This window comes from Rhagoletis zephyria, unplaced genomic scaffold, assembly GCF_001687245.7.
Source record: "Rhagoletis zephyria isolate East Lansing unplaced genomic scaffold, Rhagoletis_zephyria_1.1 Rzeph_scaffold_00013, whole genome shotgun sequence".
In the NCBI taxonomy this organism is placed as follows: domain Eukaryota; kingdom Metazoa; phylum Arthropoda; class Insecta; order Diptera; family Tephritidae; genus Rhagoletis; species Rhagoletis zephyria.
In genome coordinates, this window is record NW_016157097.1 from 561513 (window position 1) to 578671 (window position 17159).

Below are 17159 nucleotides of genomic sequence, written 5' to 3' on the forward strand. Positions count from 1 at the left end.
CATCGGTTTCATTGTCCATTTTGTTAGGTATTTAGTAGAGTATGCAATTTCGTTATCGCGAGTACGAAGTATGCGTGTCAGTCCAGCGCTCGCCGAGCTAACACTAGGCCCAACCATCCAAGAGTGTACCGCAGGAGGACAGAGGCGTCCCTAGTTGCTCCTTATCTGGGGATAACATTTTAAGTTTGCCTTTCCAACGCTAGGTCATCAGACACGCAGTTTCTCGCGATGTCACTGTAACCCGGCACCTAAACTAGTCTTTTTTTTTTAAAGTACTCCGACGCGATTTCAAGCGCACCATCACACCCTTTAGCAGTGAGACTACCGCTTCCTTGATGGCAGCTCTTTCCACCTGAAAGACACTGCAAAAGTCCGGAAGCCTGAGCATAGTTTTGGTGGAGAGTTTACGACAGAAGAAACCTCCACCAACCCCGTCTCCAAGTTGTGATCCGTGAAGAAGTTTACCGCTCCATTCTTCGAATAACCCAAAGGCAGAGGAGCTTCTTACAGCCCTCCAGAACTCCAGAGTGCTACCGCCCAGTTTCCCTGAGCTTAATAGCAGTTCGTGATGCGACAATTCTGTCTGCAATATCCGCAGGCGCCGTGTTCAACATGAAGTTAAGCGCCAGTATAGGCGTGGTTCCTAATGCTCCACTAATTCCGATTAGGGTGATCCGCTATAAACGCTCCAGTTGTTTTCCAAGTGTAGCTTTCTCTAGTGAGTTCCACCAGGCAAGAGCTCCTTGAAACAAGATAGGCTTAAATCTGGTTTGCCAGAGCTATTGAATAACTTTATGCGAACCGACGCTTTACAATTTCCTCAATATTAGGCTTCCATGACAGCTTCCCATCCAGGATTAAGCCTAAGTACTTAACCCTGTCGTGAGAGCCGCAGACGAACACCCCCTCTCTAGGGAGGGGCCACAACGGGTATCTTGTACTTCCTGGTAAACAAGACCACTTTTGATTTTCTGAGATTTACTGCGAGGCCGCCGTTGATCGCCCACCTCGTAACCTGGGTCAGGTAAACTTGAGCTTGATCAAAAAGGTGTCTAGAAATCCGCCCTTAACCAAAAGTTCCATATCATCTACCCGACAGCCCACTTTCCCCAGTTCCCCTCTGCCCTGAGTGCGGGCACTTCCCCCACTCCGCCGCGACTGTTCTGTCACAAAATAGGCTGTAGATAAACCTTATTAGGTTGGTTTCAACCCCCAGACTATTAATAGACTTGACTATTGCCTCTGCAGTAACATTGTTGAAGGCCTCCTCGTGAAGGCTTCCTACAACTACCTTACCAATGTTAACAAGACGGTATCCGCCGACCTTTCCTTGACATAACCATGTTGAGCTCTTGAAAGATAGTCACGAGGAATCGCATTTCTTATGAACAGGTATATCAGTATCTCTAGCGTTTTTACCAAAAACGAATACAGACTAATAGAACTAAAATCCCTAGCGGAAACATGAGAGCCTTTCCCGGTCTTCGATATGAACGCAACACTGACTACCGTCCAAGGCTTGGGGATGTACCCGGTTCTCACGCAGTTCGCACAAATAGGAGCCAACCAATTGCACGACACCTCCAGAGCCCTTTGCAGCTGCGCAGGTATGATTCCAATGTTCCCCGGCGACTTGAAGGGTTTGGACGAACTTATCTCCCAGGGCATGTGACGATCGTCCCGAAGATCGGACAAGTACAGAACCTGAAGTACAAAATGTTGCAAAGAAATACATTTGACTGTACTGCGAAGTACGAAGTACAAAAGCTAAAAAAGAAGTACTGTACTTACGAAAGTCGGCAGATTACTCACAAAACTCCATTTAGAACTGTTACAGCGTAAAATTAGATGGGATATAGGATATAGCATTTTAAACCAGGGACCGAGAACACGTTCCAGTTTTGGTTTAGTTCTGCATGAGAACAAAGTATAATGTCAAGAATGTACCCACAAAAGAACCAAATGGGAGCAAAAGTATTGAGAGCAGTTTAAACGGAGGAAAAATGAGAACAAAGGATGTGGAAACGTTTCCGTAAAGAACAAAATGCGGGCAAAGCTGTTGGGAACGTATCCAATAACAACAAACAAAATAAGATCGAAAGTATCGATACCGTTTTCAAGAAGGATCAAGTAACACAAGTCTGGGGAATGTTCTGCAAGAGAACCAAAACGAGAACAAAAGTTTGAGGAACTTTACGTTAAGAATGAGAGTGGCATCTGCGTGTTGGGGGAAAAAATTCAGAGGGAAGCTGGATCATTCCAACTTCGAGGTCGTTTATCATTTGTGCGAACTGTCCATTTACAAAAAAAATTTTCATTTTCTGCGCAAGAAAAGTTCGTGTCTTAAGTCTTTTGTTTTGCGTAATTATGTTTCAATTATTTTTTGATTAATTGTAATATTCAAAAACTTTAAACTAATGAGACGTTATGATACAAATTTTGTGTTCACTTTCTCTCTACGTGAATAGTTCAGAAAAGATTTGTTTCCGTTTAGTTCTGTCTAAAAGTTGCTGAGACTTTAGTTCCCAAATTGTTGTTCGAGAGAAAAGTCCTTAGACTTTCGTTTCCGTTTTGTTCTTTGCCAAAACGTTCCCGAGACTTTTGTTCTCATTTTGTTCGCCTAGAAATAATCCCGAAAGTATTGTTCGCATTTTGTTCTCTTTGGGAATGTTATACAGGGGCGGTTTGTTCTTTTATAATTATCGATAGTTTTGTACTCATTTCGGGTTTGGGTTTGAGCGTTCTGGGGAAAAAACTACGAGAACATTTAATTTCGATCATACCTTTTGTTTTCGGTGTTTCGTTAAAGTTTGTATGTCATTTAATATTGTTGTAATTATATTTTAATTCTATTAAAACGTTAAGAAGTAATCAGCCGACCTCTCTAAAAAGCTGGATTTTAAAATAAAATAAATACGAGACTTTTCTTTATTAAGGTAACGATAAACCTTAAGATATAGAAAACAGTTGATATTTGTGTATACATCTTAATTTTTGGAAATGTATTTAATTAAGAGGAAACATCGTAAAAAACTAACAATCAAATACTATATATGTCCCAAAATCACTTTGAAATTTACTTACGAGCATCCCCCTTCAAAAAAAAATCTATATTTTTCCCTTTGATTTAGTGCTATTGTAGCTTCATACTCTTGCTTTCTTTACTTTTGCTTTTCTCTGACAAGCACAATAATCATACCGAGTTTGGGTACAAATTGATATAACGATTACCGAAATCACATATGTGTACTTGTATTTCATAAGCGGGTGCACATTTCCAAATTTTATCATAAACGTATTTTTTGCTAAATAATTATTGTAAACATCAATTTTGAATAAAATAGCTTCAGTATTTAAGCCAGTTATTAATATCTCTATTATTACTCGAGCTATCATGTGCACAGGCGGGCGGACGGATGGACAGACAGTCACCGCTTAATCGATTTGTTTTTTTCATTCTAATCATTTATGTATACATTTGTCCGCCCTTTCATACGAATTTATCGCTTTTATTAAAAGCTGTATTCTGAACTTATTCCACCTTAGCCATTTAAAGGATTAAAACAAACATTTTTGACACCAAAAAGGGCTCTGGTTTTGTTTCTTTGTCTTCTGAACTTCACTTCTTTTTCCTTTGACATTTTTTTTCTTCAATATGACGTTGCTGTTATCAATTAGGCGGGATCTAAAGAAAACAATAAAATATAATTGCTCTGCTAGAAAATACGTATTTTTTAAAGAATTCAGGAATAAAAATCCAACCCTGTGAAAACTCACCTTTATACAAATTCAACTATCCGACCTTGCTATGAATGCTTTTAGAAGCCTAGTGAGTTCACATGTCCTCAAAATATCTTGAAAAAGCAGGACCTTTAGCGTATCAAAACTAAAACTTTAAAACTGTGCAAGCTCATTTTGATTAGTCTTCGGGTCAGACAAGAGTTATTTAAAACCTTCCTTGTATTACTTAAGTACCTTAAGAGCAATTGTTTAGCAGAAGATTTGGTAGTACAAAATATGCAAAATTTTTCAAAATACGAAATAAAACTCGCATATTTTTAAATCGAAATGTGTTTATTTTAGTAATTGATTTAGCAAATATCTACATACATATAATGCAAGTAAAACTATTTTTTAATAAAGTAAAACAGTTATTGTTTTTAATCATAATACAAATAATAAAGTGTAGCAACACCGAAAAATTTTGGTGTATCATGAACGTAAGAAATGTAACCGTCTTTATCCGCATCCCACAGGAAATTGACCAAAGAACAATAGCCTTGCATTATCTTCTCGCCGATGGTAACGACACAAATATAACGGTATCTGTAAATATTATTAAAATAATACTTGTAAAAAGTTAACGTATACGTATGTATGTATGTATGTATGTATGTACATATCGACACCTGAGCGGAAGATCGACCTATCTCGGCAGCCTGTTCGAAAACGCCCTATCTCAGAATTTGATTGAAGAACGTCCTATCGCAGAATTCAGCTAAAAAATCTGACTCAGGTTTCGATATGCTCCAGAATAAATTAGTTTTTATATTTTAATTTTTTTTTTTTGTAATTTTTGAAACTTTAATTTCGCTAAATGAACCTTTTTTAATTTAGATTTTTTTAATACCTAAAAATTTACAGATAATAATTGCCAAATTTCATAATACATAGCAGCCACAGGTCACAGCGTTATAACAGATCTGGTAAGCCGATTGCAGTATGTAATTCCATACTGATTACAGCTCGGTAAGGATACTGTAGGTAAATTCATGAACGGAATTAATATTGCACAAAAGTAAAATCCTATGCACATCGCACACTAAATACAAAAGGGTCGCAACTCAAAATTTCCCCAAATTGACTTTTACCATACACACTTCAAATATCTGGGACCTTAGCGGTTATGATGTATATAATAAAAATCATAATTTTGAAAATAAAATTTGATTTTATATTTTTCCAAAAATGGTGAATTGGAAAAAAAAACAAAGAAAAAGCATTGTCCCTATACAAGTGAATGGGAGTGTTCTTCTAAAAGAGGTGGAATGAATTTTCTGTTTGTTATCTTCTTTTGTGCCGTAACCCCCTAAGCGATTTTAGAAGAGTCCAATAGTCGTTTCTCTATTGTTACAATTGATGCCTTTCGGAATTGCGAAGTGAATTCAAGTTCTCAGAGGAAGCCTTCCTCTTCCTCTGCTACCACATTCGTTCGACATGATCAAGCCAACAGAGCGCTGTATTTAAATTCGCTGTCGTTGCGAAGCTCATGCAACTCATCGTGGGCTTGTTCGAGTTGCAATCACAACCGCAGTGTTGCGCGAATCATTTAAGTATCGCGTTCTGTATGGATTTCTGGCAATGTATTATAAGTTGGGCAGTTGCATTTTTCATCAGTACGGCAGTAATGCCGCTTTTATTACGTGCCTCGAACAGGCCCCGTTCCACTGTCAGCGATAATAGCCGCCTCCAACACGTAAGGACCCGTAAATACAATACATTGGATAGCACTGTAAAACCCTGGACTCGATTCACAGCGTTCGCAGTGAGAGGTGCCTACAATCAATCCGTAGGAACTGGGTTCGATCTCTGGTTCGAGCAACATCTAAAAGTTTCTGTCTTGAAAAATAATCTAATCTGCCGTTCGAAGGCGGCGTAAATGGTAGCTCCCTTCATTTATGTTATAACATTAGGACGCACACTACAAATTCGGGGAGAAGCTCAGCCAAACACTTACCAATAGTGTAAGCGCAAAAATATTATAATTACACTGAAGTGAAAAGCTCAACTTTTGCAATGAAACAAAAACGCCGAAACACGTGAACTTAACTTTAAGTCGTAGATTACGATTCTGTGTTCTGTTTTTTTTTTTTTAAGATCGGGGTATTTTTCCAAGACAAAGTAAGAAAATAAAAATCAAGTTTTAACAGCGAAAAACGGAGTACGGATGCCTGTTTTTTTACATGAAAATCTTCGTATTAATGAAGAAAATCGATGGATAAATAAAAAAGTTTTTTTAGTTGTTTCAGGTAATTTTTCCAAGACAAATTTAGAAAACAAAAATCAAATTTTAACAGCGAAAAACGGAGTACCTGCTTTTTTACAAGAAAATCTTCGTATTAATGAAGAAAATCGATGGATAAATAAAATAGTTGTGAATGGTCAAAGGAAAATGCGTAATGGTTTTTTGCGTGAAATATAAGAAGCAAAGAATGTTACTCATAAGCGATGTAAGTTGGTACCTAGCCATTAACTGCAGTACCATGCCATGGCTAACCAGAATGGTGAAGCTGTGGTATGTAGCAAGAGCTGTCAAAAGTTAAAATATTCTAAATGCACTAAACTTGCCACAATATGTAGCTGTGGTTATTGTGTATTATTGCTTATGTAGCTGATGTAGCTAACGAAAAAGCTTGTGGCTGTGGTACTACATTCTGGTTAGCCAGTAAGGCGTATCACGATTGTCAGTTTCATTTCAATACTTATGCCGAGAAAAAATATTGGTTGTAAATTTTTATTTTATGCACCCGCTAAGATTTGATACCTTCACTATTTTTGGAATTACTATCCCTAGATTTTTATTTTTAAACGCTATATATCTAAAGCCCTCAAAAAACAACGGCGACCTTTGCTAAAAAAGGGTTAGGCTTTATTCACAAACAAAAAAGTTATACTGTTTTCGTGATTCGAGTACGCTGTATCCCTTCCGACTGTCAAGTTTAGCAAAAATATGCCCATATATGTTCTGTGTCTGAAACTGCAAGTGGAGATTCACTTACAACATGGACAAAACTCTCGGTGTTTTGAGTATGGCATAAAAATTTAGAAAAAAAAATATCGCTTACATATTTTTGGCAAATAGGGCTCGATATGTAATACTTCTGGGCACCGAAATATTTACATGGAATTTGAATAATTTTGTGCGAACAATGATATTGCAAACGAAATTGCAAAATAGGAGGCGCAGTATTTTCAAATCTATTCTAGTCAATCAATGCTATTAAAGTTAAAGATTGACATCCGATACTTTCCAATGCGTTTGGAAGTGGTGCTGCTTGTAAATTAAGATATTCTTGGAATAAGAGACTAGTTATACTAGACTAGAAATGTATGTAGGTATTTGCTCGATTGGAATTTCACATCATTTCTTATCAGGTAATAATAACTGTCTCGATCCCCATTGGTTTAAAAAAATCATTGAACTTGATGGTATTCACGCTGTGTCGCTGCAGTTCAGGGATAGCACTCCATTCCTCCTCTTTATATGTAGTTGAATTTTTTTGTGATAAAATAATATTTTTCAATAACTACGTTTATATATTTACGAATTGTAAATCTGCCCACTACTGGAATCTTAGCTCGTTCCCAAATTCCAATAAGTTTTTTTTTTTTTTAAATTAACTCGGGTGAGTAAATGTAAACCTACACACAAGTAATAACAACATTAAAACTTTTTTGTTTGTGAATAAAGCCTAACTCTTTTTTTAGCAAGGTCGCCGTCGTTTTTGCAGGGCTTTAGATGATTTATAGTAAACAAATAAAAATCTAGGGATAGTAATTCGAAAATAAGTGAAAGTATAAATTAAATGGTTTTGAAGGCCAAAATTGTTTAATGGCATATTATAGTCCTGAGCGAGACCTTTTTAACGACAAATTTTTTTTAAAATCAGATATCAAATAAGAAAATTATAGAGAAAATGCGATTTAGCGTAGATAAGTGTTTAAATAAAACTGACACACGCTAAACTTTTTTCTTTCATATGTCGTGATACGGCTTAATGGCCATACTCGTACAGGGCGTATGAGCAACATTTCCCATTTATTTCAAATGGAATACAAATCCTTACTGACTAAAGCAAAGGATCATAAATACTACCCAAAGTAATTTAGCAGGACACAACGTACTGTTCCAAATGAGAAATATGGATCATATTCTGAAAGCTCATTTAACTCAGAGAGGGTTCTGAATAAAGGCGAGAATTTCACATATTTAGATTTCAAAAAACCCTAAATTTAATAATGAAACATGCCGCAAGTTATGAGACGGAACATTTAAAGATAACTTATCCAAGAGACTAGAGCAATCGACAGTGCCTACTATTTAACGATTTTAAGCCAAGGAGTTGACAACGAGATGCCTACCGGGGTGTAGGCTCCGAAAACTTTTTAGGGAACGCAAGGCGAAATTTGATAAAAACTTTTTGACTCATTTCAGTCCGGTTTGTATAGACGGAATGATATCACCAAAGAAAAATAGAGAATGTTCAGGGTATATGGACCGACTATTACGATGAACAAATGCGAGCATAGCATAAGCTTTGGAAATGACGTAATTAATATTAGTTGAGCAGGTTAGTTTTGAGTCAAAGTAAACTCCTAACGGCCGATTTAAGATCATAGCCGCCAATATTATATGTACTTGGTTTGAACAGGAAGAAGCGCCATGAGTGTAGGTTATCGAGCTCAGATTGCAATAATATGGAGTCTTGCGAGATCCTGATCACTGAGTAAACCTTGAGATCGTCAGCATATAATAAATACTTAGACGACAGAAAGCATGACCCAAAATCGTTTACGAATAGGACAAATAAGAGAGCACCCAAGATACTTCCTTGAGGGAAACCCGAAGGGAGTTGGAAAAATTAAGCTTACGTGTCTCGGCGTTTTTTTTTTGCGTCATTTTACGCTTCCTGCAGTGTTATTGATCAAAATTGACAAAACGAATACCGCAGTCTTGGAAATCATTCGATCGAGTATGCCGCGATGGCCTGGAATATTTGCATTAGCCACATGCGCAGAAGCTCTTTTTGTAACTTAACAGAGCTCTGAGCTGTAATTAAGCCTTCCTCTTAGTTATTGCTGCAAATGCACTACTAAACCAACACTTTTTCGTCCCATTTTTTTTTTTTTTTTTACTAATTTCATATACACCTTATACACTTACTCACCGGTCAAAATGTTGCGATTTTACACGATTTTTTATCTCCTCACTAATTTGTGCGCACAGTACCAGCGATTGTTTTGGTGAATATGTAAAGTTCTCAAAAGCATTGTTCATCACCGTTTTTATGATGTTCTCACAGGCCTCCTTATTCAGAGGATATTTCGGTTCTAGACGATATGTGGGCAGATATTTTAGTACCGGCTGTAAACACACAGAGATTGGCGAAGTTAAATTGCTGTTGTGTCGTGACAAAGACATTGTCTTACCCGCGCTTGGGGAACTGCAAATGTTACACTAACTCGACGCAAGGATTTGAGGGAATTGCGCTTCTGGAAAATAAACATAAACTATACATTAAAATCGATGAATTTGTCTAAAAACGTGTGCATATCATTTGTCTGTCGCTGCTTAGTTACGCATTCATCTAAATACATATGTGCAAACATATGTATGTAAGTATGTATACATATATGTATGTATGTATGTATGTAGTCTAAAATACGTTAATAGTGAAAGGGTGGCGTAGGGTGGCGTTGAAGTTCTGCGTGTTTGTTTGGCTGGCATCGCTTTTCCGCAACGTTGAGTTGATTGCTTGATTCATTTCAATTACATTTAATGTCTTCGACTACGTTTGCCATAAATCATAATTTCGTTAGCAAATATGTAAATGCACTAGTACAAATTGAACCAAGAGAATTCGTGTATTATTGTAACAAATTGCCAATATATTAATCCGGATATAAATTGACAGCTTTAACGTATTGTATTACTTGTTACCTCTTCCCTAGCCTGACCTAGGCACAAATCTACGAGGTTAGACCAATTCTCTGCCATTGAGAACTAACGAAATGTAAACATATTTTGACCTGGTTTGCGAAATTTGCTAAATGTTAAATCGATAGGATGTAATATAATTTTGCATATAATCTACGTAAATATTTGTACTTAAGTATGTAGTTGTGTACAAATTCTCAGCACATCTTGCGCTAATCCATGTACATAAGTCGACCGGAAAGGGAGAATGAACTGACAATTGCGGTCTCTCCATAATTAGCTAATTTGAATATCAAGTGTAGATATACATACGTACATATGTTTGTATAATTAAACAAAATCACGCAATTCCTTTGCAAAGCTAAATTTCTTACTACAATGTAAGAACGTACTTCTGGTGGTTCCATGATGTTTTTGAAAGAATAAGAAGATTAGTGAAATATTTAAAAATAAATCCAATAAATAAGAAATTGAAGTTTTTTCAAAAGTTTTGTTTGCTTCGCTTTCAAATACTTTATGAGACATTTCCGAGGATGCCAATAGATCTTACGTTTTAAGTATTGTGCATACATTTACTTAAACATTTTTTTTTTACCTAAAAATCCGTTTTCTTTCATGTTTCTCACCACGAACTTATTCATCTACATATATATATGTATATCGCTAGATTAGAGTGAAAAGTTTCTAAATTAAATTCTTATGAAAACTCATATTTTGATATAGAATGCAAGGGATATATGAACGGAAAATTTGCTAAGTTCAAAAGAGGCACCGAAAATCCGACAAAACCAAAATAATACGAACTCTTTTAATAAAGAATGAATTGGCGCTCCTTACATGACAGTTGTAGTGGACGTCGCAAGGACCCACGTGGCCCCGTTGGATGGCGACGATGTCAGCTTTTGTTCTTACGAGGACATCAACCAATCGGGCAGAGGCACCTTCCCCATTAAGAATCTTCAGAGAAGAGAGGCGCCTAAACCTAGTCGACGGCGAAGAAGGACGCGTTAACCTATTTGAACAGCGAAAAAAGATGCGTAAACTTATCATCGCGTTCAACTATGTTTTTGAGTTTTTGGGTAATGTTGCTGACGTGACAGTCCTTGGATAGGTACAAATCTATGTTACGCGTCTTTCTTCGCCGTCAACTAGATTTACGCGTCTTCTCCCGACGAAGCTTTTTTTACGCGTCTTTTTTCGCCAATTCGTCCTTTTTCGCCGTCAAAACAATGCCGCGCCTTTATTCGCGTGACGATATGTACATATGTATATCAACGAGTAGTGTTGTTAGAAGAGCTGATTCAGTTTGGTTCCATTTTTACCTACAATTTACTTCTGAATTCGTCTTGGTTTACGCAAAAATGTTTGCACATCAAAAATTATAAATTTTGTCATATCCGAAATATTGTGCGCTGCTTTAAATTATCAAATTCGATATTAAAATACATATGTATGTATGTATGTGTTGCAATATTTTTATTTTATTTATTTATTTATTTATTTATTTAGGTTTTCTATATAATATAGTACATATACACAGTCAAAAATCCATTTACGATACTTTTGTATAGAAATATTTTATATGCAAGTACACACAGTTACATACATATGTGTGTACGTATGTAAGTGCTAAATACACAATATTTAATAATAGACATAAGACATACATACAAACGTTACTTACATATACACATAAACATAGAAGTTTACGGATTTACATACATATTACGCAAGAACATCCAAAACAACAACTACATTTTATACTAATACAACAATTACGAAAATATTTTTTGTATAAGGTAAAAAATAAAAAGGGGCCTTTTTTATTTAAATTCAATCACTCTTGGCATCAGTTTATCCATCGATAGATTCATGCATCACGTTTATACGCACATACAAATGTATGTATGTACATATATCTGTTGCGGTATATAGATGTATGAACGTAGGTCACTTTCTGTAATGCAACAGTAGCAAAAGTATAGAAAATAAACAATACATATGTGCATATGCTATTGCATGAATTTTTGCTATATGCAGGAATTGATATTTAATATTTCGGTATGTACATATGTACTTATATAGTATACATATGTATGTATAAATATCAGTGTATATTAGTTATACATACATTTACATATGTACTAAATCATTATTTATTTTTATAAACTTCTAGTTGAATTTTGTATAAGTTTATTTAATTTTTATTTATTTAGGGAAAAATTCGCTAATACATATACATAAGTAGTTTTTATTTCATAAATTCATAAGTGCATACCGAGTCATAGAGAAAGTTTTTTTGATTGTGGACGTTCAGGAAATACTCGTACATAGTATATCATACACACATATTTTTCGCAGTGTTGGCACATTGGTGAACTAAAATGTGTTGATTTAAAGACTGAAAGGTAATTATAATTGCTTAGTTTTCTTTTACAGTAAAAGTGATTCAGTTTAAATGTTTTAAATTTAATTAATAAAAACCAAATTGCCACTTCATTGCGAAACATTGGAACTCACTGAAGTTTGGAAGTCAGGTTAACAGCACTAATAAAAATTAAAATAGGGATCATTTATAATCTTTTTATTTTACTTTAAAATTCTACTTATGATAACTAAATGAATTTATCCTTTCGTATTTTTTGATAAGATTAACCATGATAAAAACATAACAAGGTAAAACCATTGAGAGACAGTGTGACGTTTGCCAGCACTATAATTTAAAAACAACAAAACATATGTGAACAGTTTAATTTTTTTATTTTAAATTTTATATGATTTTAAAATGTTTGCAAACGTCAGAAAAAAAATTATGGCCGACGAATTGAGAGAATGAATTTACCTGGTAATGTATTTATCATGAATATAACAATGACGAATTTTCAGTGTGCATTGAAATGACAAAGTTAAGAAATATTTATAAAAGCCGTGCCGTTATTTTAGAAAATAACATCGATAGGGAAAAAAATTACCGAACACCGAGTTACCGAATAACAAACTTCGGTGTGAAGACCCCTTATATGGCATTTTGTTCGCGCTGCTCCAACACAGTCGCAATGACTCAGTGAGTAAAGTAGTGACGTGCCCCTCGAGAGTTCCAGGTTGGATTTTTTTTTTTAATTTCATTTAATTTTTATGATATTAAAGTATTTAGGTTTATTTCCTAATAAAATTGTTGCCAAAAAATATTTTCTCGCTTCATTTTCGTATTTTTTAGAGTAAAGCAGAAAGAAATTATGTTTTTCCCCGTGGTACAATTATTTTAAGCGTTCTGTCTTCCCAGAGAGCGCATATTCCGATCTGCTTTATTTGAAAAACATCATTGTAGCCCACGCTAAAAGGTTGACTGTATGAGAAAAGGGATATTTTCGAATACCATATACCTAGAGTGACCAGATTTCTTTATTTTTCTTTGAAGTGCGAGTCAGAACGTCATTTTGTCATTTATTGAGGGCAAAACTCGGAACATTTCTTGGTATCCAAACATACAATTTTGTTTTAAGAATAAAAAGGCTTAATAGAGTTTTATTTAGAACAAACCAAAGAGAAAATTTTTTTAACTATACAAATTTAATTAAGCGACAACCAAAAGCAAAACCATCGAAAAGTAAAAGAATCAACATTGTAATGCGTTAAAATGAAAATAAGGAAGCACGAATTTCGATATGAAAGAAAACTCTCTGGGAAGGCAGTACCTGTAATAATTGTACCATGTGGAAAAATATTCCCAAAAATTATAAAGCAAAACAAAAGCAACTTTGCAAAGCAATTTGTTTTTGTTATACCTGTTAGACTATGGAACGATTTATTTACATAGAATTGGAGATAAGGCTGAATACCTGTAATAATTGTACCATGGTTTTCTCCCATATTTTTCTTTTTGTGACCTGCTCGGAGCCAGCTGTCGAATTAGTGACTTTTTTATTTTAAAGACGTCAGACAGCTTACTGAATACCAAATAGTCTCAAAATCGAAGTTCACTTCGAAAAGTCTCTATTAGTGACTAGAGGCTGCTTACTGAATACTGGCCTTAGAATTTTTTCCAGGATTACGAGGAGTCAAACATAATTATTGTCTAATGATAGGGCAATAAACGTGTTGATGCATTCCACAGAAAGGGGTAATAAATGAATTGGTTTGAGCTGCCCACATCACATACATATGTACATAGATACGTTAGGTTTGTTGATGTAGGTCGATTCCCATAAGGAATCCTTATGAAGCAGTCCGAGCTCTTCATCTGCGATTGGTGGAAGTTCATCTCCGATGGCCGATTCACGGGGCGAAATGTGATGAATGTACGAGTTTTTCTGGATAAATAACGTTTAAGTCACATCCGCAGTCTGTCTAATTCAGCGGATGGCGTACTTGTGACTACACTCAGAAAAAAGTCGGGCCAATATATTCCTCTCAACACATGATTTGGTAACTATAAACAAATAATGTAACTATAACCAAATCATGTGTTGAGAAAACCATATTTAGTTGACGTAACTAAACTCTTTTCTCAGTGTAAAAGGTCAATTCTGCGCTGGTAACAAATATTTTGTAACCGGTAAATAAAGTTTAACTGAGAACTTTTCTTAATAAAATATTCGGTAACGTTCAGAATAGGCCCAATAACGTCATTCAGATAAAAGAATTGATTTCTAATGTGCCAAGAGGGCACTGTAGATTCAAGCAAGTATCTTTTGCATTAACCCAACTGGAACTGCTAGCTGGGAAGAAGGAAGATAAACCCTAAAAAACTCGAGCTTTTATTTGGAGTACGTCATAGCCATTGGCCCATTCAAGTTGTCTTCGATTGCATAGAGAAAAATGTTTGATTTCGTGAATCACAAGTCATTTATGTCAAAACGAGCTGTGTATGGGACCGAAGAAGCGATACCGAGCACGTGGATAATTTGCGACCTACAGCATTAGTCCCGGTGTGAGAGGATTTTTTTACAGTTTTAGTTTCACTATTCAGCAAACTTTTAACTTTTGAACTCGTCTTAGATAAGGTGAGCCATTTCTAATATGTAGATTTTGGATAATTTAATTCGAAGCTTAACTCAGTTTTGCTCTGTAACATCAGGTTTTTTTTTTTTAAATATCCTAACCCAAAAATGCGAAAAATGCTGTTTCGGCATATTTTCGAGGTTACGTAGCATAGGGAAGTTTTTTTTACTCGAAAAATTATGCATACCACATATCGTTAGGTTTGCTCCAATATATTTTTTTCATCAAAAAATTTGAATTGAGGCAATTCCATTATTGCCCCTTTATTTATAAGTGTATGCATACCCTTTGAAAAAAATGCACCGTACTAGTTTGAAAATTTCAAAATAAAATTTCCCGCAGTTTTAGGTTAGGGTATTTAAAAGACTTGGTGCGATAGAGCAATTCTGAGTTCAGATTCGAATTCAGCGACTCAAAATCTATTAGAAATTAGCCTTATCTTAGATAAAATTTTCATATCTGAAAATTCGCCTATGTATGTTCTTAAGTTTTATATTTAACATTTATAAAGCACTCAGCATAATTTGATTTGATTAGAAATGGAGAGTGTTGCTGTTTTTTTTTCGATTTCAATTTGCGCCAACACTGAATTGGACTTCTAAGTAGTGGGGTTTATAATAAAATTATTCCTAAACTAGATGTTTTCATTAAAATTACTGTTTTATAAAATAAAATATTTTATTTTTGTATATTAGATGCACAATTAATAATAAAAAATCAGTTCTATTGGTGAATAATTCTTGTTAACGAGCCAGTCATAATTCCAAGTATTTAATATTATCACTCTCTCAGTAAACTAATAACTCTGATTAATATCATTGAAAGGAGCTAGTTTTTTTTCATACACCCCGTGTCACAATTATGAGCGCATCACATATTGACAAGTTAGTTAGTTATTTTTTTTTATACAAATATTGTTTATTCTTTAACAAAATGTATGTGTATTATGAAAAAATTAATAAACTGATACAAATTTTAATATTTTTAATATTTTTAATTATATTTCCTAGAAAGATTTTGTGTATGCAGTTTTGTAGCGCATCCAATTCTCTAGTACCGATAGCAAAGTAAACGTTTGAAAGCAGCCGAATATACATACATACTTTGTATGGAAGAAAATGCGTAACATCGTCAGCAGAAAAAAATGCTTCGACGTTTTTACGATTTTTTTGTTGATTTTTTTTAATATTGCACAAAGTTTAAAATTGGATATATACGGTTTTTGTTAAAGAATAACCGAAATCTTTATAAAACTATAGCTAAAATTAAATAAAAAAAATAAATTTTTAATGGAACGTTTGACTAAAAAGTAAGAAATTGCTTTTTTTAACATTTCAGACCTTTTACTTGAATCTATTTGAATAAATCGGAAAAAAGCAATTACTTAGTTTTTATTTATACGACCCAATATGTGGTGCCCTTATAATTATGACACGAGGTGTAATGGCACATTTTACGAAAATATGCATTTAAACAAATTTGACTAACTATTCAAATAATGCATAAGGATTTTATACGAAGGATGTAGCTATTCTAAAGAGCCTGTCAGACGTGGCAATATTTCCGTCTTTCGCACGCAATTCGCTGTCAAATTGAGAAAGAGAAATTTTATTTCGATGTGTGAACAGCCAGAAAGATCTTTCTGTCACCTTTCGGAAATCAGTTTCAGAAATAAAAGTTGCAAGGTGGGACTGCAACTGCAAGAGCGAAAATCGATTTCGGAAATATATTTCAACTTGCTCGTGCTGCACTAGCAATTTTTATTTCTTCTGCAAGTGCTGTCAAACTAATCGAGTGTTGCCGTGTGGCCCTGATCGTGAATTTGTGTAAAATGATAAAAAATATTGTTGAATTAAATATCAAAAATGCTTGAAATATATTATTTTGTTTAATATACTTAATCGTTAAATTATTGTTTACACGGTAAATATGTTAATTATAACCTATATTTTCTCGCTTTTACAAGAGAAATAGCAAACAAACGACAACCCCACCGCTCATGGTTGCATTTTAGTATCGAGAAAGATTGCCAGAAACTCATTCGCTGTGTGAACAGCCAAAAAGCGATTTCAGAAATTTTTCCTGCAATTCGCCGTTCGGAAATAAAAACCTCTATCGAAAGACACTTTCCATGCAAGGTGTGACTGCTCATGCAACTGATTTCTCAATTTGACAGCCTTTCCGAAATTTATTGCATCGAAATATATTGCCACGTCTGACACGCTCTTAAGATATTGACACATTATAATATTTATTAATACGATTTTTAATTATCAAATTTTGTTCTAATTTCCCAAACCGTTAATTTTCATATTTACGTTCTTGCGGCCTTAAACTGGTTTCGTGAAATAGTTTAACATGGATATAAATATACACTTAGTGCTTTTAATGCGTTTAGATGTCAAATATATTTGTAGGTGTATACGGAAGTGATGAAAGT

The 17159-nt window shown here is 34.7% G+C and overlaps 1 protein-coding gene across 1 annotated transcript; it reads right to left on the reverse strand.

Moving 5' to 3' along the window:
* Nucleotides 1–3730: 3730 nt before the first annotated feature.
* Nucleotides 3731–9815, reverse strand: LOC108359659 (tctex1 domain-containing protein 2). Its single transcript, XM_017611614.1, has 4 exons — nucleotides 9722–9815; nucleotides 9211–9273; nucleotides 8949–9145; nucleotides 3731–4326 (listed from the first exon to the last, which is right to left on the reverse strand). The coding sequence occupies exons 1-4, from the start codon at nucleotides 9776–9778 to the stop codon at nucleotides 4161–4163; spliced, it is 483 nt and encodes a 160-aa protein (XP_017467103.1). The 5' UTR covers nucleotides 9779–9815; the 3' UTR covers nucleotides 3731–4160.
* Nucleotides 9816–17159: the final 7344 nt, after the last annotated feature.